Source organism: Pelodiscus sinensis, chromosome 6, assembly GCF_052426305.1.
Source record: "Pelodiscus sinensis isolate ZL-2025 chromosome 6, ASM5242630v1, whole genome shotgun sequence".
NCBI classification, from domain to species: Eukaryota; Metazoa; Chordata; order Testudines; family Trionychidae; genus Pelodiscus; species Pelodiscus sinensis.
The window spans coordinates 128,222,476-128,249,849 of NC_143057.1; the positions used below are offsets into that span (position 1 = coordinate 128,222,476).

General features: G+C 49.5%; 1 protein-coding gene across 1 annotated transcript in view; it reads left to right on the plus strand.

Moving 5' to 3' along the window:
• DNAI1 (dynein axonemal intermediate chain 1) overlaps window positions 1–27,374 on the plus strand; it is a 217,942-nt gene that overhangs the window by 106,987 nt on the left and 83,581 nt on the right. Inside the window, exons 14-18 of the mRNA XM_075932798.2 lie at window positions 6,449–6,538; window positions 11,543–11,630; window positions 15,311–15,390; window positions 23,173–23,321; window positions 24,024–24,123. Coding sequence (XP_075788913.2) covers window positions 6,449–6,538; window positions 11,543–11,630; window positions 15,311–15,390; window positions 23,173–23,321; window positions 24,024–24,123 — 507 coding nt within the window. The remainder of the gene's footprint in view (window positions 1–6,448; window positions 6,539–11,542; window positions 11,631–15,310; window positions 15,391–23,172; window positions 23,322–24,023; window positions 24,124–27,374) is intronic.

Here is a 27,374-nt window from a genome sequence, read left to right on the forward strand (position 1 = left end):
ACTAAAATGATCAGGGGTTGGGAACAGGTCCCATATGAAGAGAGGCTAAAGAGACTGGGACTTTTCAGCTTAGAAAAGAGGAGACGGAGGGGGGACAGGATAGAGGTCTCTAAAAGCATGAGTGGGGTGGAGAGGGTGCATACAGAAAAGTTCTTCATTAGTTCCCATAAAGAAGGACTAGAGGACACCAAAGGAAAGGAATGGGTAGCAGGCTTCAAACTAGTAACAGAAAGTTGTTCTTCAGAAAGCAAAGAGTCAACCTGTGGAACTCCTTGCTGCAGGAGGCTGTGAAGGCTAGAACTAGAACAGAGTTTAAAGGGAATTGAGATCAAGTCATGGAGGTTGGGTCCATGGAGTGGTATTAGCCAGGGGGTAGGAGTGGTGTCCCTGCCCAAGGTTTGTGGAAGGCTGGAGATGGATGGTACGAAACAAATGGCTTGGTCACTGTCTTCGGTCCATCCCCTCCAGGGTCCCTAGGGTTGGACGCTGTCGGCAGACAGGCTACTGGGCTAGATGGACCTTTGGTCTGACCCAGTATGGCCATTGTAAGCTCAGGGCTCAGGGTCGGGGGTCTCAGTGGACCCCCTTGATTTTCATGCACACCTGCTCCTGGGTGGCCAGGCTGGCAGCTCTCCTGCCCTAGACGGCCGCTTTCCTGTGCTTAATGCGGAGATCGTGGACGAGGTCCACGATGTCTGCACTAGCCCAGGAAGGTGCCCGCCTCTTGCGGTCCCGGGCAAGCTCCCGGGAGCCGCCAGCCTGGTCCCGGGAAGAGGGGGAGGGCTGGGGGGCATCGGGTGGGTGGCTTGATCAGTGCCAGGTGCAGGGTCTGCTGGCTGGGTGCTGGCAGGCTTGCACCTGGCACGGGCACCGTAGCCAGCCCGTGCCCCTTTAAAGGGTCCGGGGCCGGGAGGGGGGCAGACGAGTGTCCCTGGTGTTGGCCAGAGTGGCCACCAGGGAAAGCTGGGGAGGGCTAGCCTCCCACTAGTTCGAATTAAGGGACTACACAGCCCTTAATTCGAACTAGCTAGTTCGAACTAGGCTTAATCCTCGTAAAATGAGGTTTTCCTAGTTCGAACTAAGTGCTCCGCTAGTTCGAATTAAATTTGAACTAATGGAGCGCTTGTGTAGCGCCTATGAAAGTTAGTTTGAACTAACTCTGTAGTGTAGACATACTCTCAGAGTGTAGCAGTCTGCATTATGCCCCGCACTTCGGGCCCTAGCAGGTCAAGAGCCACGCCATGCAGTGCGGCATGATTGCAGGGCTCCATGAGAGGGTTTCGTGTCTGTTCTAATAGATGTTCTCAGAGATGGGGGGGTGTTGGCAGAACTGTGGAAGGGAAGTGTCACGATGACTACCTGTAAAGGAGTGAAGTCAGACTGCAAACATGATTCTGGGCTGCGTTAACAGGAGTGTTGTGAGCAAGACACGAGCAGTCATTGTTCCGCTCGACTCTGCACTGAGTAGGCCCCAATTGGAGGATTGTGTCCAGTTCTGGGCACCGCATTTCAAGAAAGATCTTGAGAAACTGGAGGAGATCCAGAGAAGAGCAACAAAAATGATGAAAGGTCTAGAAAACAGGAGTTCTGAGGGAAGACTGAGGGAATAGGACTTGTTTAGTTTAGAAAAGAGAAGACTGAGAGGGGGACACAATAGCAGTTTTCAAATATTTGAAAGGGTGTTACATGTAGAAGGGAGAAAAATTGTTCTCCTTCACCTCTGAGGACAGGACAAGCAGCAATGAGCTTAAACTGCAGCAAGGGAGGTTTAGGTTGGACATTAGGAAAAACTTTCCTACCAGGGAAAATGAAACTAGTGGCAAAAATCCTTAAATTGAACAAATTCTAAACTTGCTTACCATTTCTTATGAAGGGGCACTGTCAGGATGATAGGAATTTACATCCCCAATTAGACAAGTGGTCCATTTTGGTCTGGTATGCAGTCTTCAAAAGTAGTAAGCAGCAGCTTCTCCAGAGGTAGCTGATAGTATCCTTGTAATAGATTAGAGAATAATTGTCTTAGAAGGGAAGTGACTTGCTAAAGATGGATCTTTATACTGGTGAGATGGAGATTTATATATTTTATTTTACTGTTATCCCATCTCATTATCTATATCAGCGTATATCTCAAGCTATATTTTAATCAGTAATGTTGAATCTCATTGACTCTTGTGCATTTATTCCATATGTTTACTTTACACTTTTCATTACTTTGAGCTGCTGTTCACTATTAGTTTTGTTTGCAGTCAGATTTTAGGCAATTTCACTCTCAAGTTTTCATGCTCTGACCGTGTTGAAAACAACAACAACATTAACAGTTATTGAGCTGTTTCCAGTTATAGGTCTGGTAAAAACTTCATTTAACTAAACCCGTGAGTTTGAACCAATTTTTAAAGTAAGGGTAAAAGTTACAAACATGAACCCCAAAATCATTTTAAAGGGTGAAGGATTTGGAGAGGTCACAGTACAAATTTCTTCATTTCATCTCTCTGCCCCAAACCAGAGGTGGTTGTTATGTGCTACTTTAACAATACTTGTATAGTTTCCCTTTTTATTATTTGTGTAATCGGTTATTGACGTGTACTAAATATATGTGGTTTTACGGTACCTGGCAAAGATAGGGGCTGATCCATAATGAGGGCTTCTAAGTGCTACCATAGGTGAAATTGTAAGTGATTTTTATCTTTGGAGACAAATTTTCTTTTAAATTTGGTAGCAAAGAATTCTGCAAACACCTCAGCTGTGGTTATTGTTCTTTCCCTATGTCTTAAGCAAACCTTTGCCCGCCATGCTGTCAAAGTACTGGATCGTTATCACATGCTCACATAAGGAATTAACTTCTCAGCACATACTAAGACACCTTGAGTGCTACTAAAATGATTGCAGTGACACACCCAGCATGGATGCAGCTAATGAAAGGAAGTTAATCTCAGATCCAACAAACCCAGGGTAAAAGAGGGAACGCAGAGGCAATTCTGTTTGAGTATCATGAAGGCTGCAAATTAAATTGGCAAATACTTATGGGATTCAGGGAGCAGTAACACCACTTCCCCCTGTCAAAACCAGTGAAAGTGTTGGAGGGATTGATTTATGAATGGATATTAAAAGAGCTAAGTGCCAAACGCTGCTTTCTGAAATTCTGGCTAGCTTCAGTGGAAAGTGCTGGTGCTCTTCAGGGGACAGAATTGGGCCCTCGATATGCATGCTTTGGCCCAATAGTATTTAAAATGTACAAACACCAAGTAAGGTGAGATATTATTAATCATGGGGCAAGGGGTTACAGGTTGGAACCACGGAAGAAAATTGATCTGCAGGTCGGCCCCACACTGAACTATGCACAGTGTGCAAATGACAAGCATTACACCTGGCGACTGAAACTTCAGCTAGTGCGTAAAGTGGCTGAGGCCATGTCTACTCTTAAAACACAACAGCAGCCCTGTGGCTGCGCCATGGGGGTTCGCCTGTGACTGCGGTTAATCCACCTCCGGGGAGGCAGCCGTTAGATCGATGGAAGAAATCTTCCAGTGAACTAGCTTTGTCTAAACTGGGAGTTTGGGTGGCTTAACAACTTGAAGCCAGCATAGCGGGGTTGACCTGACTTTTCAGTCTAGATCAGCTTGTCTACACAGGGACACCCACTGAATTCACTAACGCTGTGAATAACCAGTCTAGGCGGGTGTTCCTTTTCAGAAGTAAAGTGCCTCAATGTGGTTTAATGAATCAACTTAAAAAGTTAATTCAGGATAACTTTTCTGAGCAGCTCCATGTAGAAAAGTTGTCAGAAGTATTTCTTATAAGGAGCACATGGCTTCTGTGGTCTGCACTTTTCTTCCAACTAAAATTAAAGTGTTTTGCATCTATAAATCCTAAAAGTTTTTCATCTTGGCTACCTTGGAAACCATTTCTCTCCTAGTTTGATCTTTCACAGAGGCCCTTGAGCTAATAGCCCCCTTGTTTAAACAGCAGTCATTTAGTGGCAGGTATTTTCTGTTAAGAAGTTCTTGATTTAGGATTTTGCTTCTCCTGCTTCTATCTGAGTTATTTGGCCTTAGAGGCTTATCTGTTTTCCCAGAGAAGCTGGGTTGAAGAAGATGTACATGAGATAAGGGGAGAAATTATCCCTATGGAGTGGCAAGTGAAAAAGAGCTTGCTATATGATGATAGGTTAAATTATAGGTTCTGTTTTCAAAAGCAGGCATCAATGTGGGGTACCGCCGCTCCTGGGTGCTCAACTTTAGACAACTGATTTTTCAAGGCTGTCAGCAACTAGCTTCCCTTGCCACCCCCTCACTATTTCAGAGAACAGCTTAGCAGTTCACAGAGGAGAGACAACCATTATAGAGAGCAAAACCAACAAGGAGTCTGGTGGCATTTTGAAACTTACCAGCTTTATTAGGGTATTAGGGCATAAACTTTTCATGCCATATGGGATACAGAAATGGGAGTGTGACATCAGCCTCATTAAATCAGAGTGGATGATTATGAAGAGGGTGCCAGAGAGCAGGTAGAACGTACTCTCAGTCACGCTTCCTGTAACAGCCTTGACAATGGATCTTTGTTAGCATCAATGAATGGGTCTAAGGGAGAAGCCAACCCTGACAGCCATCACCATCAATGGTGCTGTGCGAAGTAGAGGGATGCGAAATGGATGCTCTGAGCAATTTGTATGCCTTGCAGAACAGCGCCGTTGGTACATACCATTGCAGAGAAGTGACTCCACTGCAATTAGCACTTTTATTTTTGGGTATATCATATTGTGCGATTCCGTTTCCACAAGAGAGCACAGAGCAGTGCTGGCACGTACTGCCTGTGCCCCGTAATAGCTGCTGCTCATACGATAGCCCTTCTGGTCCAAGGAAATTATAAGCCATATGCTGCTGAGTTTCCAGTCCCATCTCATGGCTATATAGGGCGCACATCAAAATACGCTCCAATGGATTTCTTCAACTCTCATTTCTAGTTCCTCAGAACACTGTGTTGGAGGGAAGAGACTTTTTCAGTAGAGGCTTAATTTCTCGTCCTTGAGTCTCTTGCTTAGTTTCATGTCTATAGAGCTTCATAATACAAACCACTTTTTTTTATAGGATCAACATTCCCTCCCACCCCCCCCCCAAGGGAGCAATACCCAAAACTCAAGTACCCATAATTACAATATTGAGACTACAGCTTCTTTTTTGGAAATAGAAGCCACTTAAATAGATTGCCACGAGGAAGTATTTGGTGTGCTCTGCGATAATCACATTAATTTTTGATGCCCGATGTTTTGGGAAATAGATCTCCGGTGGGATGCGGACAGAGACAAACACGCCATGGAGCTCTTAGGTCTTTGTAAGTTGTTGTACCCGTGCTGCGCTGATAAATGCCCACAAAGCTGTAAGTGGGCAGATGTTGTGACAGGTCATCCTTTACTCTTCGCTCTTATTGGATTTCAGGATCAGAAAATTGGATCAATCTTGGTGCTTTTGGTCTCTGTGAAATGTCTGCAATAAATCTCGAAACATTTATCCTTGCTCTGATCTCACTCACGGAGCAGCCACATTCAAAAGGCAAATCTCCTCATGAGGCAGATAAATGAGGAGCAGTACAAAGAATTTACTGCTCTTCTGCAGCAGTAGAAAGAATTTACTTTTTGACGGGTGAATTTCCCTCTAGCTCATGGGTGGGGAACTGTTTTTTCTATGGGGGCCAGTGACCCACAGGAAAAATCAGTCATGGACCCGTGGGCCACATACCCTAGATATATGTGCAGAGGAGCAAGTCTTCTCCTAGGCTCCAAGGTGGGGCCCAAAATGAGAAGTTCAGTGTGCAGAAGGGGGTGCTGGAGAGGGGCTGAGGGGTTTGGAGTGAGGGAGCAGGCTCAGGGCTTAGGGCAGGGTGTTGAGGTGTGGGAGGGGGCTTAGACCTTGGGCAGGTGGTTAGGAGTGGAGGTGTAGCACCGGGGAGGGAGTTAGGGTGCATGAAGGGGTCTGAGATTGGACAGCGTTTCAGGGTGGATGTGCGAGGCCGGACATTGGGTTGCAGGAGGGGGTGAGGGATGCAACACTCTGCAGAAGATGAGCGTGGCCAAGGGGTTCAGTCTGTGGGAGAACCTCCTGTGGATCTGAAATGCTGAAAAGATCTTGGGGAACTCAGACCTTCCTCTGCTATCACAGCTGGGAAGAGCCAGCCCCAGAGTGACAGTGAGGGACAGAGGCTGATAAGAAGGTTGAAATTCTATATGATGTTGGCTGCTCATAAAAGTGTCTAGGAAAACCAGGGGAATGCGAATAGGGCTCCCTTTAATGGCTCCAGCCCACAGACATCTGCGGAGGGGATGCCAGTGGGGCTAATGCTCAATGCAAAGTGCTGCAGCTGAAAGGAGAGTCATTGCTTTGAAACCTCTGTCTGACCAAGTGTATTGTCACTGTCACCCATGCCAACCATGCGCGATGTGTTTGGGCTCTTTTAGGTCAAGTGGCAGAAGGATGACCTGGACAATAATTTGAATTTCTTCTCCATCTCTTCCGATGGGCGGATTGTATCGTGGACTTTAGTTAAGGTAAATGTTAACGTTGGGATATTTTCTCCCTTGCTAAATTATGTGTAGAGTTCAGCAGTGCGCGTGATGTATTATTACTTACAATAATGAGAGAGACAAGCTGCTGAGGTTAGATCTTCTGTTGGGAAGACCCAGACCTGAAGAATAGCTCTGAGTAGACCAAAAACTTGTCTCTCACCAACAGAAGTCGGTCCAAGGAAAGATATTACCTCCTCCAACTTGTCTTTTTCCTGTCCTGGGACCAGCACAGCTGCATCGACACTGCAAACAACAATGTTATAATGAGCCTTAGGCATGAAAAGAAGCTGTTAATGATAAACAGCGCAGTAGTTCCATGTGAAACTTTAACTTGTGGTTGGGTTTTAGTGTTAAACTCCTTGGGGTGAACAGGGACAGCCCAGCCTGTCTGCGCCCCAAACTCTTGGCCCTGCATGTAGATCAATGGGCTCTCAGGACAGAGACTGTCTTCCACCAGGTTGCTTGGAAGCTGCTGAAGTCCATAGTGATCCTTTGTGCACTGAGAACACCCACTGTTCATCAGAGAGCTGACTGTGGAATGTGCCTCTTTCCATTTTCCCTTCACTCCAAAAACTTTCTAGGAAATGATCAACTAAAGAGTTCAGATTTGCAGAATCCAGGAAGCAAGAGAGAAGGTTCAACCCGGTCAGCAACTCAACTAGCTTCTTCTCTTGATGGCACAGCTGAGGAAAAGCGGTTTGGCAGGTTGTCCCGAAACCTCACTATCCCTTCTCTTCTCGTTGGCACACAATACATAATGGCACCTTGCTTGAGGATTACACGGTCTTTTATTTCACAGTGAACCAAAGAACCTGACGATACATAAAAGCTTAAAGCTCTAGAGCTATATTCTCAGGGAAGCAAACGCCTTTGTTCCCCCGTCGGTGTAGGTAATTGACCACCCTGAGAGGCAGTAGGTAGGACACCAGGAGAATTCCATTTTGGAGCATTTATCTGCCTCATCTCTCTCATATTGATGGGGTTGGGCACAGTGATATCACTGTCAGTTTGAAATAGAGCAGGTGATTCATAAGGGTGTTCCCCAAAACCCGAGCCTGTCTCTGGAATACTGAGCTACCAGGTGGCAGTGCTTTGTCCTGAAATGTCATGCAGAAGGTCTGCAGTGAGATCAGTGGGTGTCACTGGGGTAGGCCGCCTCATCTCCTGCCACATCAGTAGCTGTGGGAATGACAGCAAAGAACTTATTGGCTGATGTAGTTGGATTAAGGTCCAGGACTAGGAGTCGGGGCTCCACATTCAGTTCCCAGCTTGGACACAGATTTACTATGTGCCATTGGGCCAAATTACTCAGCTGCTCCGAGCCTTGTTTGTAAAATGGGGCTAAAGGTGTTTTCCTCCTTTAAGGGACGCATTTGAGGCTTACTTCACTCCTGCTTGTGACGGGCGCAAAGATTATTAAATCCTCTTGCTGTAATTGTTGGGTATTCCTGCAAGCACATGGGACAGCGAGTCTTAGCAGTCTCTTTTCTCTGTGGAATTTCTGAATGACTTATGCTACACAGCGCCCCCGGAATATATTGCCATGGATCACAGGTCTCAAACCCCAATCTACAGGGTGCGTTGGAGCCAGTAAGTTCCAAACTGCCATTCCCTGGCCAGCTAATAACCACCAGACTAGGAGCTCGACTCCAGTCCTGGTGTCTGATTGATAGAACTCAGATTGGTTCCCTGCTTCTATTTAAAGCAAGCACAGGAACAGGAGTTGTCCATGTAACTACGTTTCCCTCGCTTCCCTTGTGCTGCATGCTCCTATTGTGTTACTCTGATCTCTTTGTAACCTGACCCTGCCTGACACCTGACCCTCAGTCTGGCCTGGACTCTGATCTTCCACTGTGTGACCCAAACTGTCTCCAGACTCCTGCTCCAACCATTATGTCAGACTGTCCACATCCTGGTCATGAGAGTTTGCATGGACCATGTAGGCCAGAGGAGTGAGCCTGGAGCTGTTCGTGGCATAATGGGCCTGGCTGACCCTTTAGCCACACTTGAGAGGCCCGTCTGCTTTCAGGCGGACCACCATGCTGCAGACCTAGGCCATCCAGCTGACCTTGCAAGAGCAAGTCGGAGAGTTGCATGCTGGAAAAGCCACACTCCAGACGTAGCTCACTCAACCCTGTCACATGATGCAGCTGCCAGAAAAGTGTGGTGCTAATTAACAGCAACCGTGGGCTTCTATAAACCAGTGTTGCCTCCAGTTCAGGGTGCCACCTTCAGTTCTACACAACTGATTGTAGAAGGTGAGTCTGGTTATTAGCCTGCTGGCCAGGGAAGCGTTAGACTGGATTGTCCCCTTCTCGGCGTGCGGCTGCCCGGCACTGTTGAACTGGGAGGTCTTCCTCCAAGCTTTGCCCAGTGTTCTTTGATCACCTACCAAACCCATGACTGTCTGGTAATGCCTGTCAGGCTGACCAATGCCTCAGCCTCCTGGCGCCATTTTATAAATGGTGTGTTCTGAGACATACTGGGCTAGTGGGTAGTAATTTGCCTACATGACATATTGGTTTGCTCTGACTGCGAAACAGTCTGCCGCTCACATCCAAATGGCACTGGAATGCTTCCGGCAGCCTGGATTTTATGTCGAGCTCAAGGACATGCTTTCAGTCGGGCCTCCATGGAGTTCTTTGGCTTCATTTTATCTCCCGAAGGGATCCAGATGGACCCATGCATGCTCTAAGCTGTCCAAGACTGGCCAGTTTCCCACTCTCTATGCCATCTGGAATGCTTCCTCAGGCACGCCAATTTTTATCCAGGATTTATGCCAGTTTTTCGAAACAAACGGAGCCCCTCGCTGGTTTCCTTTGCAAAAAACACCCAATTCCATTGGTCTCCCAGTGCCCCAGCATGCCTTAAATCAGCTGAAACTTGCCTGCTCTATTGCACCCATATTGGCTTACCCAGATGTCATGCAAGCCTTCAGTGTAGACTCTGATACCTCCAGTGTGGTGACAGGGGCTGTCCTCTCCAAACGACTTGGACCCAAACCAGTATTAAAACTCACCTCTGCAGAGCTAGACTTCAAAATACTTGCTAAGGAACTCCTGCTGCTGAAAACGGCCTCTGCAGAACCGTGTCGCTGCCTGGAAGGAGCTTACTACCCAGCCTTGCATGTATGGCTTTTGAAACCTACACAGAGACCTTTTCCCTCACCGGACCCAGCTGCTTCCTCCTCCAGAACAGGTGCAAGGCCAGGAGGCATTCGTGGCTCTCAGGGTGCCCCAATGGAAATTTGAACATTGCACTAAAACCTCCAATCCTAAGGCCACGGTGCTCACTAATTTAATCTTTGGTTCCTTGTTCTTTTTACCGCCCCCACTCCTACCCCAGTGCATTCATCACAAGCTCCCACTACGCAGAAATATCCTAATTCCTGAATAGACTCGACCAGATTGCTGCGCACTCTCATTGTTTCATTATTGTTTTTTATTTCCTTGTCTTCCCCCCATCTGTCTGTCTGTATCATGTGTTGCCTCTTCTCTTATGCCCAGATTGGCAGGTCTGTAGAACAGGGATTGTCTTCATGTTCTGTGTTTCTTTAGTGCCTATGATGAGGGCTCCTAGATGCTACAACAGTATGAACAATATTGTATGAGGCATTTGTCTCTGCGGGGGAAACACTTACCTGTGTGTTTCTGACACTTGATTCTCTAAGGCTGTGTCTGGAGTACACCTCTCTGTCGACAGAGAGATGTAGATTAGGCATGTTGAAATTGCTAACGAAGCAGGGATTTGAATGTCCCACACTCTATTAGCATTAACATGGCTGTCGCTTTTTTTTCGAAATGGAGCTTTTTTGAAAAACGGCAGTCTAGATTCACATCTGTCGAAAATAAACCCTTTTTTGACAGATCCTATAAACCTCATTTTTTGAGGAATACATGATCGGTCGAAAAAGGGTTTATTTTCCACAGATCTGCGTCTAGCTCTGTTGCGAAAAAAAGCAGCAGCGATGTTTACGTTAATGAAGTACAGGATATTTAAATCCCTGCTTCGTTAGCAATTTCAACGTGCTTGATTTGCATCCCTCTGTCGACAGAGGGATGCAGTCTAAACGTAGCCTAAGTGAATATTAAGCAGCATGTTCAGGTGCTAATTCGCAGGCTTTGATAATCACAGTATGAATATGGTATTATACCAAACATGGGCCCTCTCCGTTACACTGGTGTGAGAGTTGGTGGGGAAAGTCTCTCCGTGACTCTCCATTACACAAAGCAGAAGCTGATCTTGCCAAGTACAATAGAACCTCAGAATTATTAACACCAGAGTTACAAACTGATCAGTCACACTCATCTGGAACTGGAAGGGGGCAAGCAGGCTGCCAGAAAAGAAAAAGAAAAAGAGAAAAAGGGAAAGTGAAAGGGAAAGGAAATCAGTGCTGTACTGTGTTAAATGTAAATTGCTACGAAAATAAAGGGAAAACATTATTTCCCTCTGCTTAGTAAAGTTTCAAAGTTGTGTTAAGTCACTGTTCATTTGTAAACTGTTGAAAAAACAACGCTGAAGTGTGGTTCGGCGTCCATTCCCACAGTGTTCATAACTCTGAGGTTCTACTGCAAATATTAGTTTATTATTATCAAGTTACTGGTGGAGAAACTGATCCAGACTTTAATGGCTAAATTGATGAAGGCCTTCATTTCCTAAACCTTTTGTTCATACTGAGGGCCCCTCTTTTTTTCTTGGGGGTACAGGGGGTACCCTCCCTGGGTATATGCACTGGGGTGACAAGCTGTGATGAGATTCTGTTACAGTCCGTGAGTGTTAATGGCTGTTTTCTGCGGAAGGGAAGAAAAGCTCATAGTAACTAAAACATCACTGGAGCAAGCTGCCAACTGCTGGCACTAAATGACAAATGCGTTTATGTTCAGCTTTTTAAAATTCTTCAAGAAAATGTGCCATTTCCAAACAATGACAGTCTCTGTATTGTCCCTGCAAAGACTCCCAGTAATCTGAAGTCTCCTCTGCCTGCAGAATGAGCTGGTTCATTCAGATGTCATCAAGCTGTCAGTAGAGGGAACAACGATGGAGGGGCCAGAGGGACTGCAGCTGCAAACAATTGGTATGAGCCCAAGTTCTCGCCCTCCTGATAATTAGTGACACCAAACCACTAATCACTCATCCCTAGGAACTAAAATAGAGAGCTCTCCCTGGGGAGGCAAGGAGCAGAGAGCTGCTTAAAGAAAGGTCCCCCCCTTGGCTGTTCGCTGATCCAAGGGTATGTTCACGCTTGCACTTTCTTAACGAAACTTTTGTCGTTCCCGGGTGCTTAATCCCGCCCTCCTGCGTGAATAACAAGGTTTTGCTGCGGCAAGTGCACGTGAGTGCTTCGTTGGCGGCAGAAGTGCTCTCGTGCCAACAAAACGAAACCCGCTCGTTGGGGTTGGAGGTATTTTGTCTTTCTTTCATTGTTCTTATATATACCCCTGCCTCTGTAAACTCCACCCCAGCTCATCTGATGAAGTGGGTTTTACTCAGGAAAGCACATGCCCCAATAAATCTGTGAGTCTCTAAGGTGCCACAGAACTCCTCCTTGTTTCTTCGTTATTATACTTACACCCCTTTGCCAGGTACTGACGTCAGGCTCGTTAGCCTGTAATTGCCAGGATTGCCTCTTTGGCCCTTTTTAGAAATCGGCGTTACATTAGTTACCCTCCACTCATCTGGTGCTGAGGCAGGTTTCAGGGAGAGGTTACAAACTAGAGTTAGTGGTTTTGCAATTTTGTATCTGAATTCCTTCCGACTAGCTGCCCGAATACTTACCCCGGGCCCTAGGCAGGCTTGTGCAGCCCAAACTGAAGTCCGTGTTGTGGAGACTTCAGTGCTCTGGTATGTGAACTATATAGATTAAAGCTGGTGTGGCCTGGTATGCCTGCAGGTGCCCCAGTCACCTTGCCAATTGCAGCCAAAGCACAGGTCCTTTCTATCTACAGGTAGTTAGTCTGGCTCAGACATTTCATCTCCCTCTCACCTCGGCTTCACCTCAAGTAGCTACAAGAAATGAAAACTAATAAGGATCTAAGCGACTACTTGACTACCCGATAGGCATATGCTTATCGGGTAATCGAGTGGTGAGGTCCCAACTGCCACTCCTCTGCCTTCAAAATACAGCAAGAGTCCCGGGGCTACATTTCAAAGGCAGAAGCACAGGACTCAGAACATGGGGCAAGTGGGGACAACTTGAGTCCCCACCCACCCTGGGGACACTGCGCTTCTGCCTTCGAAATATAGGCGGCTCTTCCTACATTTAAAAGGCAGAGGCGAGTTGGGAGAGCGAGCGCCCCACCCCACCCCACCCCTTACAGCTGATTAATAGAAAGGTAACATCCCTAATAACGACCAGTTCTTAGCCTCTGTCACAATGAGAGAGAACACAGGAGTGGCCAGACTGGGTCAGACCAAAGGTCCATTGACCAGCGGCCAATGCCAGGTGCCCCAGAGGGAGTGAACAGAACAGGGACCCATAGAATCATAGGACATTAGAACCAGACGGGACCACGAGAGGTCATCAAATCCAGTCCCCTTCCCTCACGGCAGGACCAAGCATACTCTCTTTCGAAAAAGCACAGTTTGCATTACATAGCGCCTTTTTTCAAAAGAGCGCTTTTGGAAAAAGGCGTTCTTTCTCGTAAAACGAGGTTTTTAACGGTCAAAAAAACTGCCATGTTCTTTCGATTTACTTTCAAAAGAACATGGCAGCAGTCTAGACGCAGGGGAAGTTTTTTTGAAAAAAGGCCACTTTTTAAAAAAAAAACCTGTAGTCTAGACATACCCTGAGACTGGGAACTGATGCAGCGGGGGAAAAGAGCGGGGAGGGGAGACAGATTTAACAAGGATCTACAGTGCTGGTGTCAGTCTGATCCTGCTTAATTTGATCCAGCCCAGTGCAAGTCTCCACGTCACAGGCCGGGAGCCACAAGCCACAACTATTCCCACTGGCCGGAATGGGGCAGGCCCAGAGATGAGTGGGAATAAGGATTGCTTCTCACTTGGGAGCAGGAGGTTTTATTGTTTTGTTTTGCTTTTTTGCTTTTTATTTGTGTGCGTGACCCCTGACCGAAAAAGAAAGTTCCGTACTCCTGTATGAAACGAATACACTGTGCTTTCTTACGGAAAAGCAAAGATCCTGGTGGGTTCTTTATTGGGTCCAGAAAGTGCTGAGATTTTGGTTCTAAATTCTTTCAGAAATGAATCCCACTGCCTCGAACCAGCCTTTGAACCATGTTTCTCACACACCCCGGTGTTACCTGTGAGCTAGACAGTTCTCTTGTTCTGTGGTTGAGCTGGCGACAGCAGCAGAAGTTCCACAAGTGAACTTGTCATTTCGGGACCCAGCACCCATCCCGTGGAGAGTCCTGAGATAAGAACTGAGACCTGGACGATTTGATGAGATGTTCTTGTGGGAACGCAGTAGAGGGCAAGGAAAGGAAAGTGCGTCAGTGTTCTTGCGCAAATTCAAGCGGCCAGTGTAGACCGCTGACAAATGGCAATCGGGGCTTTCTTGCACAAAATCGCGTCTAGCCTGGCCACGGATGCTTTTGCGCAAAAGCATTTTTTGCGCAAAGGCACCCGTGCCAATCTAGACACGATTTTGCGGAAATGCTTTTAATGGAAAAACTTTTCTGTTAAAAGCATTTCCACAAAATCATGCCAGTCTAGACGCAGCCATTGTGTGAGAGACTCACTAAAAGGATTTGGATTGTTTGGCTGGAGTTTGACCCCAAAGAAAAAGAGTGAGAGTCCTAGTCATTGACCTGTAGAAATATGCCAGAGTAAACTTGTGCATTTATGGTAGCGCAGCCAACCGTAGAAACTGTTACCTGTGCGATGAACTACGAAGGCATTTCTGATGTAAGGTTTGTGCCTACCCTTCCTCCTTCTCAGCGGGAGTGTTTGAAGAGAGACCTCTCTGGTTTCGGTTCTGCGTGATGGATGTTGTACAGTTAGCATTGTTGCAGTCTGAATAGAATGTCCTCTTGGGGTGTGTGACGGCGCGTTGGGGTCCCCCGTCTCCTGCACCCCGAAATGGCACAAACAGACTGCACCAGCCGGTGGAATAGAGGAAGTTTATTGCCTCTCCAGGGTACAGCACAGCACAGATGTAATCTGGTCACAGAGCTGGGCTAGGATGCCTCAGTCCCCCTTGAGATGGGGGAGACTGGGCCCCTAAACTCCAGCCCCTTTCCCTAGGCTGTCTCCTCCATGCTCCCAGACAGCCACTCACTAACCCTCTTCCAGCCCTGCCCCCCAGCCAGGGCAGCATTCCACCTTCCTTTGTTCCTCTCCATGGGGGGTGTCTGGCCATACTGGTTGAGAGATCCCTTTGCATAGTGAGTGACTCATCCTGTTTTGCTGGGTCGTGGTACCCACGGCAGCCAGGGGGGGGTTACCCCAGAGCCAGCAGCATAGAAACCAGCCAGGTACCCCCACTATGTCACAGGGTGCTGCGGGGCACGGTAGAACATGAGGATATTCTTTCTGTGTCTGTATAAGAGCCTCATATTAGGCAACTGGGTTTTGGGGATGTATCTCTTAAAAGGGCAATGCCGGCCTCACACCAGCTTTTTTTTTCCCTGGAGTACCGGCACTTTTTTTTAAAAACAAAAAAAGCACTGATTTAGTGCAATATGAAAAATTAATTTTTCAAAACCTTTACTGATGGAATTTGTGCATTAATCAAGAGACTCATCCTTGAAGTCATGGCCGTCTTTCTGATTGACAGCTCTCCTTCTCTTCAAATAGGTTGTGGAACTTCCTTTGATTTTCACAAGAAGATAGATTATTTATTCCTCGTTGGCACCGAAGAAGGGAAAATCTACAAGGTAAAATCCATATCAGGAAAGCCTATTTTACTTCTCATCACAACCATCTATTTCATAGGGTTGTCTTCTCAGTCAGGGTATGTCTACACTACCCCGCTATTTCGAAATAGGAGGGTAATGTAGGCATACCGCAATTGCAAATGAAGCCCGGGATTTGAATTTCCCGGGCTTCATTTGCATAAGCGGGGCGCCACCATTTTTAAATCCCCGCTCGTTCGAACCCCGTGCCGCGCGGCTACACACGGCACGAACTAGGTAGTTCGAACTAGGCTTCCTATTCTGAACTACCATTACTCCTCATTCCACAAGGAGTAACGGTAGTTCAAACTAGGAAGCCTCGTTCGAACTACCTAGTTCGTGCCGCGTGTAGCCGCGCGGCACGGGGTTCGAACGAGCGGGGATTTAAAAATGGTGGCGCCCCGCTTATGCAAATGAAGCCCGGGAAATTCAAATCCCGGGCTTCATTTGCAATTGCGGTATGCCTACATTACCCCGCTAGTTCGAACTAGCGGGGTAGTGTAGACATACCCTCATTTCCCCGGAATATGCAATAAAATGCAGCTTCCGTCCTTCTGTCAGATCTCTGTGAGTGCACTCCAGTGCCCAGGGGAAGCTCTGGTGGGTTACTGGAATATAGAATCATAGAATCCTAGAGCGGGCAGAGACCTCAGGAGTCATCGAGTCCAGCCCCCTGCCCAAGGCAGGGCCAACCCCAACTCAATCATCCCAGCCAGGGCTTTGTTTAACCCTTTAGGAACATTGGACATTGGTCACTTGAGTGGCCCATGTGCTTTCATACTGGTGTGAGAGAACTGAAGAGCACTGCAGCCCTTCCTCTGAGCCCACATGACTCTGGGGAAATGGCAGGGCTAATTTAATCATCTTCTTTTTTTTTTTTAATCGTAGAACTTTCCAGCCCTCTCTTGTAAAGAGAGTCTTGTAAATGCAAATAGTGTCATCTGATAGCTGGAGAGGGAAGTCTGTCCTTGCAACCCTTCCATTACATGCAGAGTTCCCTCAGGCTGGCTTTCAGGGTGGGGAGGGAGGATATTAAAATAATAGTCGCAGAGCCCTCGGTTTGGGTGAGGACCTTAGCTAATATCCGGCTGGTAGGGCAGAGTTGCCCAGACCACAACTATGTCTGTGGCCAGCTCCTTTACAGCCCACTGCCTTCAGCAGAGACTCCTCATCTGCTGAGCTGTAGGATATTGAGAAGTGGTCTCCCTCACTCCTCTGTTGAAGTTGTTCCACTGGGAGCACGACTGCCATGCAAACGGGGCAGGTGAATGCGTAGCCTCACCAGGTCCGTGATTAGCTCTAGAGCTTAGTGCAGCTATAAGCGTCTGAACACCTAGGGCATGTCTAGACTTACCAGAAGATTGACACTCCAGGGGTCAATGTTCTGGTGTCTGATTTAGTGGGTCTAGTACACACCTGTAAATCGAACGCCGAGGGCAGCTCCCACTGGTGTCCAGCGCGCATCCTTCTGCGAGGAGTAAGGGAAGCCAACAGTAGCGTTTGCTCCCCTCAGCCTCCCGCAGTGTGGACGCCGCCAAGGCTCGGCTTAAAGCAAGCCGACTCCAGTTGGGCACTAGATGTAGGTGGAGTTGTGTACCGTAAGCTGGCCTTCCTGGTCTGGTCTAGACCAGGCTCTAGAGTGGGGAAGCAGAGGGCTTGTTCAGAGTCTTGAGATCCATTATTGCTGAAAACATTTAAGTGCTGACTGCAGGCCGAGGACCGGGGAGGGAGCTTGTGGGTCTCAGCAGAGCCTAAAGCTGGGACTTTGTGGATCTCGGCCCTCCTGTTTCTGTCTTGGAGATATACCTATCTTGTGGAACAGGAAGGGACCTCGGAGTCCAGTCCGCTGCCCTCCCGGCAGAATTAAGCACCGTCCCTGGCAGATTTGCCCCAGAGCCCTAAATGGCCCCTTCAAGGATTGAACTCAGAACGCTGGGTGGAGTAGGCCAATGCTCAGGCCACTGAGCTATCCCCCATGGTAAAATGGGGACATCGATCCCATCCTCCCTGTGATGATGTGGTGGCAAAGGCCTTGATCTAACAAAGCACTTGGAATCTGTGCTTCCAGGCTGGGTTTGGAGATCTCGGTCGTACAGTGCTAATCTCTACCAGAGCACAGACCCAGCCTTTGGGCAGAGGGGGACATAGCAGCCCACTAATTCCAGCTTATCTGGGCAGTTCCTTCTTTCAAAACGCTCAGAAATGTTGGCAAGGATTCATGGGACGTCATTCTCTTTCCACCGCAGTGTTAGTTAAAGAGAAGGGTCTAACTTCAAATATTCAAGAAAAGCAGGAATCAAGAGTTAACTCCTATAAATTATTTGTTAAATTGTTTTAAAAAGCGAGTTTCCAAAAGCTTTCGTGTTTCCAATGGGTTAAAATCTCCTAACAAGCAGCAGGATAATATGCTAATTTTTAGCTGCAGAACAATTACAGTGAATTTCAGAAAATAGTGTGGTTAATAGCATTTCTGAAGCCAAGAAATCATTATCTTAATTACACACTGATCTAGCTAGTGCCCTTTTTACACAGAGAAAAAAAAAACGTTTCTGCATTAATATGACCATATAATGGCAATCAGCCTCTTTGCATATCACTGTTTTATGACTAGTTCAGATCTGTATATTGAAAGAAAAGTTGCAGTTACACAAATCCTGCGAGTTCAGAGCAAGCATTTTAAAAAGACATGAATTGTGAGATCGGGTCTTTGGACAAAAGTAGCACTCAGCCAAAGTGTGTGCCAAGGGAAACTGCAGTGACGTAGTTAGAAAACGTTAGAAAAAGAGCGAGATCCAACCTAAGTCTTTGCTTTGATTCTACTTAGTTCTTTCTGGAAGACTTTGCCCAAGAAAGGACTAAACAAAAGCTAAGTTAGCACCTCAGGATCTGGCATAATAAATAGCAGCAACAACTTGGAATCTTTTTGATTTTTTGCCGCTGGTTTCTAAGGAGATCTGAATTTTCTCAATCCTAATCGGCCTGACACTGTCAAGATAGTTTCCTGTTTGAACTGTACATTTTATTCCACGTTATAAGCCTCCTTCAAAAAAACTGTTTCTCATATTACCTTGATACAAAACGTGTCTGTAAACAAATGACAGAAACTGAACAGGATTTTACAGACACTCGTAACTATCAGCTTGCACAAGGGAAATTGACGAGTTCTGTGTCAGGCTAACATGTTTCGTGGAAGCTGTACGTTCCTTTTCCTTCTCTGTGTTCCACAGCCATGTCTTGTAACCCTATTGCCGGCTGTCTTGTTCCAGTAACCCTGCACTGGCATTAACTGAGTCTTTGTTTTTCCATCACAACTTAATAATACCAGTGACTTCCTCACAACACATCCATCATCACCTCAATAGGAGAAAAACTTGCTAAACAAATCTGGGACAGCTTTCTGGAAGACTAAACAGACTCTGCAGCTTAGGTCCAAGCATCCTCTTCTTCATCTCCAAAACGGTCACATTTCACATTTTTCAGTCATGTTTGATTCTGAAACGTGTAATAAGCAGCCTCAGTGAATAGACGCGTGAGGGGGATGTTTGCCGACATCTTTCCGTTCCAGACAGCTTACAAGTTTTTTGTAACTTTAGCGGGTGACAGTTTCAGACAGAGAATGGGATGTTGTTTTCAAATTAGAAACGAGGCACACCTTTTTACCAATGAGATGGTACATCTAGACTGCATTCATCTGTCAAAAGAAGATGTGCAAATTTGGAGCTAATTTCCATATCTTCTCCTGATCGTGTTATCGGAAGAAGTTTTTCCAAAAATGAAAGCAGTTTAAATGGGGGGGTTCAAAAGAACCCCACTTTTTCGAAAGAACCTTAAAAAATGAGGTGTACAGGTTTCTTTCAAAAACGGGGCTGTTTTTTTTAAAACCCCCCCATCTAAACTGCTTTCACTTTCGGAAAAAACCTCTTCCGATAACATGATTGGAAGAAGATATGCAAATTAGCTCCCAATTTGCACATCTCCTTTCGACAGATGAATGTCGTCTAGATGTACCCAGAGTGATTTACCATGAGAACAAAAATCCACGGAAGAGAGGCTTTATTCCAACACAGGTTCTTGGGCTGAATACAGGGGTTGCTGGGTGAAATTTGGAAGCCAGTGATCAGCGTTTTTATAGCCATGTGTGACATGAATTGTGTTATGTGCACCAATAGGGAGATGATGTGCAACACATTGCCTCCATATTGGTGCACAGAACAACATTCATTCTGCACATGGGTGATCTGTAGTGGGGGTGGCTACGGGATTTGAGGGGTGGGAGGGGAGGATGAGGGCTCTGGCTAGGGGTGTGGGTTCTGGGGTGGGGCTAGGGCTAAGGGGTTGGAGTACAGGAGACAGTACAGTCAGACTGGGTTTCCTACCCTGGCTAGGGGAATGGGGCTTTCCCGTCTCCTAGCTCTATGCGCCTGTTGTCTTAGCTAAGAGCAAAACCTGCAGGGACAGTAATGCGGGTCAGATAGAAACAGCTGGGTCAGAGCCCCACACCAGAGCAGGAAGGGAGAGACTAATTTTCTGCTAGAGTCAGGTGGGATTCTGCCCGGCCCCTTCTGGTTTGCCTGTCGGTTGAAGAGGGTTTTCCCACTTAGCTTCAGCCAGGCATGTATTCAAGCAGGAAAGAGAGTGGAGATGGGTTTTGGGGAGGGAAGGAGAACGGATTCTTCCGCCTTCCACTGCTGGGGCAGGAAGCAGTGGAGGCAGAGCTTGCTAGAGCCAGCCTGGCAGAGCGGCCAGCCGAACACAGGGAGCGAGCGGCTCCATCTCTGCTGTGCACTCCAGGGTCCCGGACGGCATGTTTACAAGGAGCAGAAGGAGCCTGACAAGCATGTGGCAAGCATGGCTCCTTCCAGCAACCCAACTCAGAGGGAAACAGGAGATTCTGAACGCAGCAGGTGCATACTTAGAGGCCGAAGCTTTACTGAGACCGTCCTTTCTTCAGTCGTTTTTCCTTTCGCATCTGAGCTATGTTGTTCCTTTGAGCCAAACTGTGTCAACTTCTGTCTAGACAGACTCTCTAAAAATATTTCCCTGAATATTAATTTTCCACGGGAGACAGACAACCTGGTCAAGAGTTGTGTTGATTAAAATTCTGAGGCACTAAGGGTGGTTCAAGTCAATAATTTGTTACGGAAGTTGAATAAAGTAGCTTCCCTCACCTCTCAAATTACCCGGGTCTTGTTTGTCTCTTTACAGCAGAGTCTCTTACAAAAACCAGCCAAACTCAAATTCCACCTTATGGTTGAGTGTTATAAAGCCTAACGCACATGGATGCACCATGCACCGTGAAAGCCAATTCCAGCAATATAACAGCATGCAGAAATAGCAGCTCATGGACAGAGCATTTGGACACCTTCATGTTAGCAAAGGTCAGATAACCCGAGGGAAGCCAGTGAAGACCCTCCTTCCGAGCTCAGGACGGTCTCTCTGGGACTGGAGGCTTGGGTTTGTGTGTCCAGGGAACTCAGTCTGGGCAGAGCCTTCAGCGCTACTGCAACAAGAATAGTTAATAATAATCCTGTCTCTTTTCTGATGTGTGCAAGCCCTGCAAGCACAGAGAAGTCTGAGATCCCAGACAGTGAACGTGTCTTTGTAAGATGCTGGGTTAAGCCTGGTGGTTTGAATTCACTGGAGTCTCTGAGTGCAAGAATTAAATTCCCGTAAAGCTCGAGCAAGTGTCCTGTTCTACGCCGATCACACTTAGCTCTTGGGGTGCTAGTGAAGTGCATTAGGAGTCTCACAAGCAGTGTGCTGGGCTACATTTGCAAACCTGGGATCCTAAATTGAGCCTTCAAAACGTGCACACGTGTTGCAGATCCAGGCCAGTGTTTTACACATGCAGACAAGAGGGTTCTCCCACTTCTTCTGCCCGCACCGGGGGAGAGGCCGGCCTCACTCCACCGCCCGGGGGTGGGTTTCTCTCGCCTCTGAGCGACATGCATAAACCGACTCTTTTCTAGCGTAGGTTCGGCCTAGGAACCTCTGCTCTTTGCGGCTGCCAGTCACTGGTAACTGCTCCCCCGGAGCTGTGGCACTTACAGCCCAGGAACCAGGAAGCATCACGGCTGCTGCCGTGAATAAACAGCCAGGTCACCCCACACAAATCTCCCTACGCTGGCTTCCCCCGGCCCTGCCGTGTCTGTGCTCAGTGAGGGGGACCTGCTTGGCTTTCCCTCTCATTTTCCCAGGCTCTAGTTTGGCCACGTGTCGGGATTGTACAATAGATCCCCACGTCGCATGAAAACCGTGCTCGACTCTGCGGATTCTCAGGCTGCTGGTGCCCGTGCTGGGAGCCAGGCTTTGGGGTAATGTCCAGACATGCAGCTCTGCCGTGGGAAATCCGGTGGGCAGGGACCAGCCAGCACGGTAGTCTCTTGCAGTGGGTTTTGTTTCATACAGACAAGATTGGCCAGCTCTGGGGAAGGGCTACTTGCGAAGGACGTGCTTTGGCTTACGTGATTCTTTTTCTTAATGGCCCTCATCTCTTTGGGCCTTTAAACCAGTGTCTACCTCAGTAGTTACTGAAAGCTAAAGTCCACCACTGCTGCTGACTCCCACCCAGGGAGAGCCATCTTGTGTAGCCACGGTAGACCTAGGGACACCTTCCGTCTCTCGCGATGTGCAGACAGCCCCGGCGGTGAAAGCCTGGCAATACCGGCTAGCACTTCGTAGCATGTTACAAACCAGAACCCATCTCGCCTCACAGTCCACTGCGAGACGGGCCGGGCGACTGTTCCTGGTCGTTGCTGTTGGCTTAGGGACGACATCTTCAAACTTGCGGTTGTCAAGTTACACTCTAATCCATGCTTTGGCCACAAATGAACGCAGCTGATCTAGAGGTGCTGACTCCCGATGCCTGTCAGTGGCCCAGGACAGGCACCCATGTTTCAATATTGAGGGTTAGGTGGTCCAAATACCCCCCTCCCCAGACCGCCCACGGAGTACACAGCAGAGCAGGGGCTAAAACTGGCTCTTCAGACTTCCAATCCGGGGCATGAGCCTCTGGTTTCATAAAGGATGAATGTCTCGCTTCCTGACCTTAACTACATCTGGGGGCTGCCACGCTCTGCATAAATGTACATCGGTGGGGCAGGAAGGGGTTTCTGTGCTTGTCAGTAGAAGCAAAGTGGATACCAAGTGTCTGGCTGTCCCCCGGGAATGTCCCCAAGCGGGACACTGGCGGGTCTGAGTGCTGATTAACGGCAGGCTGGTTAGACTTGGGTGTTTACAAATCAGAAGACCAGCCACCGGCTTTATTCTCATCCGGAACTACTCACAAACCCAGTGCCTCGGCCACACGGGCCCATCTCCCCCATGTGCACAGTGACGCCTTGGCGCCTGTTGCTGAACAAACCGAGGTTGGTTGGTTATGACCCCGCTCTCGCTCCCCCCCAGAGGGGGTCGCAGTGTCTCCAGCCAAGCAGAAATGTCAAGTCTGAGCTAAAAGGGGTGGCTGCTTAAAGCACCTTTTAAAATTCCCGGCATGTTCCTGTGGAGCCCTGCTTCCCCGACAGGGCTGGGATCGCAGCGGAGAGCGGGAAATGGGTGCACTCAGAAGGGCCGGGTGTCTCACACCAAAGGAGAGAAGCCTCATGTTTTATGTGGAAGCTTCGATCCCGTCGAAAAGGCCGCCACTCCTGCTCCCCAAAGAATCAGTTGGGAGGCATCTCCAGGGTGGAGAACCCCCCTTCCAGGCAAGCCAGGGGGTTCTGGGGCTTGTCTGATGCGTCTCGCCCATCCCTGCTTCCTTTGCAGTGTTCAAAGACCTACTGCAGCCAGTTTCTGGACATCTTTGATGCTCACCACATGGCGGTTGACGCAGTGAACTGGAATCCCTACCACATGAAAATCTTCATTTCCTGCAGCTCCGACTGGACTGTCAAGATCTGGGACCACACCATAAAGTAAGTCTGGCGGTGGCCTACCCTTGCAGCTGGAGAGCGGTTTAGGCGCTTGGGATACAAGCAGCCCGCGGGCAGCAGGCTTCAGCTGCTAAGTTCTCCGGTTCCGGTTTCACCGTTAGGTGGGTTTATTGCTTGCCGGGAGCAGCAGCTCCTTCAGGAATGAGCCGTGAAGTGCTGCCTCTGGCGTAAGTGCGTCTCGAAAAACTTGAGCAGAGCTACCAGCCCCCTTGCTGGGCCCGGCCATGCAGGTCCAAACAGGGCACTGCGGTTTTGAGTGGCTACCTGGGTGGTTCAAAGCCCCACATGGCATTGGACCCGGCTGCCTGAGAGATCCACTCCCCCTCCGCAGCCTGGCTCTCCTATCCCAGCTGGGTCCCACCGAGCCATGAGGCAGCCCGAGCGAGATTAGCCAGCTCTCTGCAGGAAGAGAAGGCTGGGCGCTGTCTGCACCCCATTCAGCCAGGCTGAGCTCCCTTATCCTCTCAGACCCCATATCCCCTGACCCAGCTTCTCGGCAGCAGAGGAGACACTGGCCCCTGGGAACTCCTGGGGGGACGATCCAGGACAACAGGGAGGAGGGCTCAGCCGCTCGGAGCGGCACAAGCTACCCGGGCTACAGCCCCAGAGCGCTCCATGTGGAATGTCTTCTCCCGGGGTGGCGTGGAACTGAACGGGATCTTCACCCGGGGCCTTGCTTTCCAGGACCCCAATGTTCATCTTTGACCTGAATTCTGCAGTGGGGGACGTTGCCTGGGCCCCGTACTCCTCCACGGTCTTTGCTGCCGTCACCACGGACGGGAAGGTAAGAGGCTGGACGGGACCGTTTATTGGCACAGGGAGGGGACCGAGGAATCCAAGGGCCTGGACAGAGAAGTGGCAGCACAGCGCACATCTGACAGCAACTCCCGGCCGCTGGGCTGCTTCATTCGGGAGGGAGCTGAAAGGGGTAGGAATCCCTGCGTGTCAGTCAGGGACGAGGGGGCTCTGTCCAGGGAGAGGAGCAACAAACACTTGAGCCTGTGCAGCCTTCATCCCTCCTTCCCGTCTCAGCCCAGACCCCACAGCACTGGGCCGTAGACGCTAAGGGCAGCAACACTTCCTGCATTTCCACAGCCGGCGCACCCCGATGCCCAGGCCAGCAAGCGGTAACAGGCAGCCCAGGGCTTTGCACAGGCTGAAGACAAAGGCCCCTTGGGGGACATGAGGGATCAGCTGCCTAACTCGACGCGGCTTTGCCAGGCTCGTGGGGAGCAACACGGCCTGCATGCAGCGTCTAGCCACTGCTGCGGACAAGGGGCGTACGCTCTCCGTCCCGGGCCATTTCCGGCCCTCTCTTCTGGGCGCTCAGTGACTGGGGAGGATGCGCAGGGGTTGTACGTCGTGGGGGCCCACGCCCAGCCCTTGGCAAAAGCCGTCGCCGCTCCCATTGAAGCCTAGGGATGTGTGTAGCACTTGGCACGCGGGCGATCATGTAAACCAGGGAGGGGGGCCAGGCTGCTTTCTCCTCGCTACTTCCCCTGCTTTCTCCTACCCCCGCCGGACACCACGTTGGTCCAAGCCCGTTGCCTCTTGCCGCCTCGGCCTGACCGATCTACCCACCTCACACCCACGTCAGCTCCCACTGAAGTTAGCCCAGAGGCCCCTGTGAGAGCGGCACCTACTTCCACTAGATTGGAAGCTGGCTCCTTACCCTCACAGCCTGAGTCCATAGGATGCATCAGGGAGGCTGCCCCAGGCTCTGCGCTTTTGGGCCCCTGCGGTGGCCGCCCTAACTGTCCTTTGACGGGGAAGTACTAGAGGGTTATGGGGACCTGGCAGGGCAGCAGCGGGGCAGTGGGAGCCAGAGCGGCCGGGTAGCCTGCTCTGCCCTGCCATGCTGCCCTCCAGCCACTGTGTTTGGCTTCTCCATGGCGGGGGAAGCAGAGCGGCCTGGCCCCTGCTACTGAGAAGTGAGGTGCAACGGGCCAGGAAAGGGCAGTACGGCGGGGCGGGGCGGAGCAGGCTCCCGGGCCGCTCTGGCTCCCTCCGCCTGCATGGTGAGTGGGGGAGACCCCTGCTGATGCCGCACCCCAATAACTCCCAGCCTGCATTGCTCAGGGGAGGGGCCAAGTGGGCAGAGAAGGAGCAGAGCAGGGGTGGGACTTGGGGAAGAGGTAGAGTGGGGCTGAGGGCGGGGCCTGCAGAGGGGTGAGTTGCCCTGGGCCCTGCACCTGGGGCACTTGGGCGGGGATTGTCCCAGGCCCCACACCCCACCGGGGCGGCCCTGCTCACAACGCTCCTGTGGTAGATGCTCTTGTGCCCATTCTACAGATGGGAAAACCTCATACAGTTTGCATCAGATCACTATGGCTCTGTTTCCAGGACACAGGGAAGCAGCACAGTAAATATAATAACAAATCAATGATAGTAATGTGCCCAGAGCTGGCCAAGGAGGCTTTGCTCTAATGAAATGGCAGGAAATCGGTATTTCTCACATCATGCGCCAAGAAGAACGATGTGCAGCAAAGTGCTTAGACTGACCCTAATGTGGAGTTGATGGGAACCACGTTTTTGTCCCTAACCACCCATCTAGCACCTCCGACTGTGAAGTCAGTCCTGGCAGGCTGCCTGCAGCTCTCAAGCATCATTCATTAGTGCTTCGATATCAGCTTGAGACCCCAGCGCTCTGCTCCTCCGCTGGGTCACTGCCACAGAAAATCAGTTGGGCTCCATCCAGTTGCACCAGCAGAGAACTTGGCTCTAGGGTTTCCCAGCTGTAATTCGTCAAGTCAGAGTTTTCAGGGGTTTTGTTGCAATTTATCCTTTAAATAATAGCAGAAGGGCCCTTTGCACTGATGCACCGGTGCAGCGGATAACTCAGCACACCTCCCAAGCCAGGCAATGTCACATAGAATCCCTACGCAAGCCGCTGCCAAAGAAAGCCCCAGACGGAAACGATGCCGTTACCCACGGTCCTGTCACATGTTCCCCAAGGGCAGCGTGAGCCCCCCAGGCCTGGCCACATTCCAGTCTGGGCACCTAGTTCCGCCTGGCTGCCGGCACAAATGCAACGTGCTGCTGGTCCCCGGAGCACAAAGCATGGCCACTTGGTCCCGGGCCCTGTCGCGCCAGGATGCAGGCATCTCAGGGGGAGACGAGATGAGCAGAGGCAGCCCGTGAGCCTAGGCAGACGAGGCGGTTGCCTAGGGCGCCGGGGCGTGTGGTGATTACATCACGGACATTGATGGCCGTGCAGGCAGGGGCGCCGATCGTGCCTTCCGCCTGGGGCGCTAGCTGCCGACGTCGACCTCAGGTTGCTCCTGGAGAGGAGTGACAGCAGGATGCTGAGGGGCGTGTTCTAATGGGAAGAGAGCGCAAGGCCAGATCTCGGCTCATGTCAGCGTCTCGCTCGTGCTCTCCCCAGCAGGGCCGTCCTTAGGATTTATAGTACTCTAGTGGGATTATTAAACTGGTGCCCCTAAGCCTGACTTGCTCTTCCACCCCCAACCCCTCCCCTTCCCAGAGACCCCAGCAGCCAATCCTTTCCCTCAGACTGTGCTGCAGGCAGCGCATTCAGCTCTCTAGGACACAGCCTCGCTGTTACATGCTCCACTCAGGATTACAAGGAGGAGGGGGAAAATAGTTCTCCTTAACCTCTGAGGACAGGACAAGAAGCAATGGGCTTAAACTGCAGCAAGGGAGGTTTAGGTTGGACATCAGGAAAAACTTCCTGCCTGTCAGGGTGGTCAAACACTGGAATAAATTGCCCAGGGAGGCTGTGGAATCCCCATCTCTGGAGATATTTCAGAGCAGGTTGGACAGACACCTGTCAGGGATGATCTAGACGGTGCTTGGTCCTGACGTGAGGACGGGATGGGACTTAATGACTCTCGAGGTCCCTGCCAGTGCTAGTGCTCTACGATTCTGGTTATTGGACTAGAAATGCCCCTAGTTTGGATGAGACAGGTACTTATGGTATGAATGTGGTTCTGGATTGCAGTTTAGAAGACAATGGAGTTCAGGAGAGTCTGGGTTTGGAGGTTTGACGTGGATCATTGCACGGACAGTGGTCAA